The sequence below is a fragment of the Hydra vulgaris genome, chromosome 14 (assembly GCF_038396675.1).
Source record: "Hydra vulgaris chromosome 14, alternate assembly HydraT2T_AEP".
NCBI classification, from domain to species: Eukaryota; Metazoa; Cnidaria; class Hydrozoa; order Anthoathecata; family Hydridae; genus Hydra; species Hydra vulgaris.
The window spans coordinates 39,047,847-39,054,581 of record NC_088933.1 but is presented as its reverse complement, the minus strand read 5'-3'; the positions used below and the strand labels follow the sequence as shown (position 1 = coordinate 39,054,581).

The 6,735-nt window shown below is 27.1% G+C and overlaps 1 protein-coding gene across 1 annotated transcript; it reads right to left on the bottom strand.

Moving 5' to 3' along the window:
* Nucleotides 1-720: 720 nt before the first annotated feature.
* On the bottom strand, nt 721-5,231 carry LOC100209185 (metabotropic glutamate receptor 3). Its single transcript, XM_065817179.1, has 3 exons — nt 4,670-5,231; nt 4,304-4,419; nt 721-3,138 (listed from the first exon to the last, which is right to left on the bottom strand). The coding sequence occupies exons 1-3, from the start codon at nt 4,743-4,745 to the stop codon at nt 766-768; spliced, it is 2,565 nt and encodes an 854-aa protein (XP_065673251.1). The 5' UTR covers nt 4,746-5,231; the 3' UTR covers nt 721-765.
* Nucleotides 5,232-6,735: the final 1,504 nt, after the last annotated feature.

Genomic DNA, 6,735 nt, shown 5'->3' with positions numbered 1-6,735 from the left:
TAAATAAAGATAAATAATTTTTCATTGATACTAACATAGTTAGATTTGTCCCTTTGTATTTTGATAAAATGTATTTTGATAAAAATACAAAGGTACAAGTCAATTCCTTTTGGAAAAATCAACTCCTTTTAGAAAAATGCTCTTCAATTCTCAACGATATTTGTATTTTATTTAATGTAATTATAATATTAAAGAAAATTAAAGTTTTTTATTTTGTATAAAATTCAATTTTTTAAATATAAAATTAATAAAATTCCTTCCAATAACCGTATAACTTAATAAAAAAAAAAGGAAAATATACTAAATAACTCTAATGCATGCATTAAGTAAATATGTTTTAATGCATATATTAAAAGACATTTACAGATATTATGGTTTCAATTGTTTTATATTATTTAAATTAAATTAAAAATTAAGCTATTTTATTTACAAAAATTTAAGTTTTTAACTTTTCTATAAGTATATATAAATAACATTTTATCAAAGTTGTAATGCCAAATATATATACATACATATATATATATATATATATATATATATATATATATATATATATATATATATATATATATATATATATATATATATATAGATATATATATATATATATATATATAAATATATATATATATATATATATATATATATATATATATATATATATATATATATATATAGATATATATAGATATATATATATACATATATATATTCTATGTATATGTCTGTATAATTTTAAAATTTTGGTTTTTAACATAGTTAAATCTATACACCACTTATTAAATTTTTTTCAACACTTTTTTCTAAAATGGTACCAGATATCTTGCTAAAAGAAATCATCTCTCTCTCACAATTAGCAGCGTTATCAGGCCATATAAGTAGACGCACTTTTTGACCAAATAATCCGAAAAGTGTAACATAACCAATTGAAATGCATAAAATTGAAATTAAACACTCTCTTATGTAAACACCTTTTCCAGCAGTTAAATAATAAGCAGGAAGAAAAACAGACCATATAACACAAGTAATATATAGAGTTACTCCAATAAATTTTGCTTCATTGTAGTTTTTAGGAAACAATCGCGTCTTAAACGCTAAAATGGTGCATAAAAGAACAAAAAAAGCGCTTAAAGCAAGATTTACAAACATTGCAACTGCACTTTCATCTCCGGTACATTGCACAGTAATGGAATCTCCGCCTGAAGAAACAACAAAGTCTGGTCCTGGTGTTTTTGACGTAAACCATACTGATGCAAGAAGTGCTTGCACACCGACAATACCTAAGACAACAAAAACCTGAGACTGAGGACTTATCAGTGCTGGTCTTGAAATGGTCATCCTCGCACGTATAAATATTCGGTGAATACGAGCTGCCCTCAAAAAAAGGGGTGCATAACACATCAGGAAAGATATTCCAGGAAAAGCACCTCTCATAATGCAAACAGTTGTTGAAGGTCGAGACATAAAAGCCATGGGAGATACAAAAAGCATTGTCAATCCAAGAAGAATCATGTAGCATAGATCTCTTCCTGAACACCGCACAACGCGGGTGTTGTTGTGGCGAATAAACATTATTGTAACAAAAAATACTAATAATAGCCCGATTACCATTAATATTGAAAAACACCCTAAGGTTCGACCTGCATCCGAAAAAATACTTTTTACTTCAGGAATATTTACGCATTCATTATTAACTAACATTTCTGTTTTTTTACAAGCATAGCAGTTATTATTAACCGAAATACTGTTTCTAGGACACTTGATACAGTTCCAACAACATTTAGCTTTTTGAAGATCTTTGTGATTTACTGCAATATAACCAGGTAAACATTCATCACTGCATTTGGCAACAGGTAGTAATTCTGAATGGTTCGAATTAGTTTCATTGTAATGGTCCAACCAAAAATCTTGCTTTTGGTATAAAAATGTTTCTTCAACAGATTCATTAAGAAAGGGTCTTTTAATTTTCCAATTACCAACTAAGATGTTTTCGTATTGTCCATTTGTTGTTAACCTAAACTGATATATATTGTATTGTACGGAACGGTTTATACGGACGAGAGGCGTATATATATCTTCTAGAGTTCCATCAGTATATGACATAAGTTTGAGAATTTCAAATATCTTTGTGGCAAAATCATTGCGATCAGCAGCATTAATTACACAGTGTTTTTCCAGTGACATCCAAAATTGCGAGCGACTACAGAAATAGTGTATAAAAAATTTCAATGCATCTGCAACAGCAAACACCGCATCCATAACTAAGTAAACAGGTATGTATGATCGGTATATTATATCACCTAATTTTTCATTACCTGAACAAGTGGGAAAAACAGAAGGATTTAATGAACAACGAAAAATATTTTCCCATGTTTTGTTAAAGTACTCAGCAGATAAAGAGTTTGGTTTTTGCCGGTAAACAAATTCTTTAAATTCTGGTATTTCTAATTGGACAACATCTAAGCTGAGAGTTCCTTCAACTGCTTCTTCATTGCCTTCAGTGTTTTCTTTATAGTTTGCACAACCTGACAAGCAAATTATAAGAAAGCGTTTTGTTTTGTTATTGCGCTTAATGGCCGAAAATAGATTATATGAATCGTTGTTGTTTGTAAAAAACACCAAGCCGTTTTGTCTCGACTTATCTTTATTAGTTTCAAGAATATCTAAGTTTTCCACCGCCTCATCAAATGTTATCTGAGATGGATTCTTAGGAATGTCAACTCTCTGAGCTAAACACACACCTATTTCGCCCAATCTTAAAATAAATTTTTCGGCATCAGCTTCTCCATCGTAACCATACGAACTAACTACCGATAAATAGTTCCATTTTAGTTTTTTAATTAAGTCAAGAACAGCTTGTATTTGAAAGGAATTTGATGGGACAGTTCTTAATATTTTTTCTTTTCCGACTAAAGGAAAATCGGTATACCTTGCACTGTAACTAAAGGTTGGTTGTTCGAATGTTGTTGTTAGTATTCCAGCAATAAATGTACTTTGAGAAGAATAAGGACCAATTATAAATGGAATTTTTTCAAGAAATGTTGAAAGAATTTTATTTCGCAAAGTGTTAGTCGATGAGACGTCATAGATTGCATTTATATCAAGTTTGTATCCATACAGGTCGCTGTTGTTGTTAATCTAAAATACATACTCAAAGTAGAAAAAAATAAACTCAAATTATCTTTTTATTTTAAAGTATATATTTTTTTTACAAAATTTATATGACGAAACTTAAATGCAGGGTTTTTTTTTTTTTTTTTTGCTTAGTAATAGTTTTAAAAAGTAGAGAACACACAAAGAGAGATCACGGGATGTAGAGAACACGGGAAGTAGAAAATACGAAAAGTAAAGAACACAAGTAGTAGAGAATACAAGAAGTAGAGGGCACAGGAAGTAGCTAACACAGGAAATAGAAAACACATGAAATGAAAAACAGGAAATAGAGAACACATGAAATGAAAAACAGGAAATAGAGAACACAGGAAGTAGATAATAAGTGAAGTTAATAACATAATAAACAGAAAACACATTAAAGTAAAGGACTTGGTTTTTAATTTTTTTTCTTTTGTAATTTTATTTCTGTAATTAATTTAATTTCTGTTTTAATTTTAAATTTTAATTCTGTAATGAATTCTCAAATGAATATAAAAATACGTTGCTGTTAATATTAAAACGGTTTTAAATTGCTATATATATATTTTATTGAAATATCATTTATTTGAAAAAAGTAGAAGCGCGTTGCTGAAATGATCATTTTTTGTTATTTTAACGTTATTTTAAAAAAATATAAAATGAAATAAACTCCTTTTTTTTTTGATCACGTGATATTGTCACTTGTTCATTTATGCCCATCAATAAGTAACGACAATTTTAAAGTGTCATTATTTTTTTATAGCTTTTTAAAAAATTGAATATAAAAAAGTTTTTTTTCTTGTTTACTGTTATTAAAAAATAAAATTTAATTCAAAAAACTAACAACAATCAAATCAATTATTCGTGTAAGTCCACTCAAGCACGCTAATTAATAGCTCGGGGAAATTAAAGGATCTCAAATCTGAGAGATTAAAAATTTAGAATTGAAATATTTAACAGCATTTATAACTTGGAGCTTTGTTTCCTTATAGTTTTGATACATTTTCATATCTTTAGAAAGAATCTTTCAGGTAGGCCTTTATCTTTTAAAGTCTGCTCCTCTGAGATTTTTTCTGAAAGCAATTTTGATTTTAGTCACTATAAGAGTCTCTCTAACAGGCTCTGTAAGTTAATATATCTCCTTAAGTTTTATTTTAATAAAAACTTTTACTTTTTCTACAGCGAATTTCATTGCTTCTGCCATTAAAAATCCAGAATGATAATTAATTCTTTTTGTCGATTCATCACTAACTGAGAAAATACCATCGAATAAAAAAGATCCAACACCTAAATAAACAAAAAAAATATTCATTAAAGCTAAAAATATTATTAAAAAAAGTGTGTGTATATATATATATATATATATATATATATATATATATATATATATATATATATATATATATATATATATATATATATATATATATATATATATATATATATATATATTGTGAATAAATAATTTTATAAACAGTTCCTACAATTACATAAAAAAAGTTTGTAATTTGAATAAAAACATTTTTTTCAATTTTACCATGAGCAATATCATTTGCAGCTGTTGAGTGGAGTATGCAGATAAACAATGCAAAGCATATTAGAATCCAATTCATTCTAACAACGGTTAAAATCCTTGAAAGTGAAAATGTTGGTAAAATATGATAAGCAGCTAAGCACTGTTTTGCCACAATCCGGGGAAATTTTCCGGAAAAATTAATTCAATAATATCAAAAGATTTTTTTTCAACTTTACTCAAAAATGTACAACCAGCAGCTCAGTATATTTCTTTTCGTTCTCCTAGCACATATATTCCTCAGTCTTCAAATTTCTTTTGAAAAAACAATTTGTTAACAAATAAAAAATTAATGGGGTACGATAATTAGAAATTGTTCTGATGTCAAAAACAGTTACGTTTATGTAACAGTCTACGATATTCATAAATAATTTACAATTTTTTTACAACAATGGTCTCTAAAACTTTTAATTGCACTGTAATTTACAATCAGTTTAAGTTATTTCAAAATCCATACATATTTTGAAACTTACCCCACTAAAAAACAAATGATTATACCAACTGTAAGCAATTTTTTTTTTTTTTTTTTGCTTTGGTACTAATTTAATCGTTTAATCCCTTTTCAAAACATTCCAAGAACTCAATGCGAATAGAAACTATTGCAATGAATTCTAATAAATATTTCATTTTCAGTATTTTCGAGGTAATATACTTAAAAAGAAAAAAATGAATCATTTTTTTTTGATAAAGCATTGCGGTAAATATTTTAAATAAAAATAGTGATACATACTTCTATAATTGATACGTTTTTCCGCTATAAAGTTCCGCTTGCGATTGATATAAATTTACTGGTATAAAATATTGCGAAATACATTACTGTGTTTCGCAACTATAATTCAACTGTTTTGTTTTTTATTGAAACTTTTTTTATTGAAAAGATCAGTATTCGCGCATTGTCAGTTTTTGTTGCCATCACCATGAACTGTCAGTAATTGCATTTGACATTAAACACCATTTTTACTTAGATTATTCAACGATAGCCGGTCTACATTAGAAGAGACGCAATCAAAGTTCTCCATTGGAAGATCTACAAATGGAAAAACGGCTATAATTGGATAATCTAAGTAAATGGTGTTCAATGTCAAAGGCAAATACTAAAATTTCTTGGTTAGGAGTAGGGTTCGTGTTCTCTTAAGTGAACACGATCAAAAACTTTTTTCAGTAAAAAGCACATACATACACACCATTATCATCATACACACAACATCAAACAACTATTGCCGCATTATTGTGCAATAATGCGGTAATCGAAACTTCATCACACTTTCGGCAAAATTTTTCTTTTATGATATATGTATAAAATACAAAATAGGTAAAACCAGTAAATAAAAAAATGTTGCAAAGCATAATTGGAAACGCATACATTTATTGACATTTTAAGAAACCAAAATAACTGTATTATACATACAACACAACTGTAATGTACTCACAATACAATTATATAGTACAATAAAACTGAAATGGCAACTCTTGTATTCTATTTTAATCAACCATAAAGCATTAAGACATTTATACATTTGTTCATACATTATGACCAAATGTATGAACAAATGTATGATTGTATGAACAGAAAAATTTTATGACAAAACAAACCAAGCATGTTAATTACTATACTCCGATCAATAACTCTATATTAAAAACCCTGCCAATAAACGAATGCGAACTCTTGCCTTTATTGCTTAAATTTGAAAACTTAATAATGACATTTTTTGCAAAGAGTGTTGTAAAATAATTTATTACGCAAATAAAAACAACCTGAGCTTAAAACAAATTTAATGCAAAATCTTTTATTGTCATTAAACTAATTCTTTAATTTTTGCTTAACTTCTTTTTTAAAGGATGTTTATTTATTATATTATTTTATTTTTTAATACTAAAAATCAAAAAAGGTTTTTGGAGAATAATGTCGGTTCTCTATACCGTTCATACTCGTGAAAATTAATTGAAGTATCTTACTATAGAGCCAGAATATTTGTTACTTGTAAAAAATCAATTTACTGCATAAAGTTTGTATCAATTAAAAAGCTGGC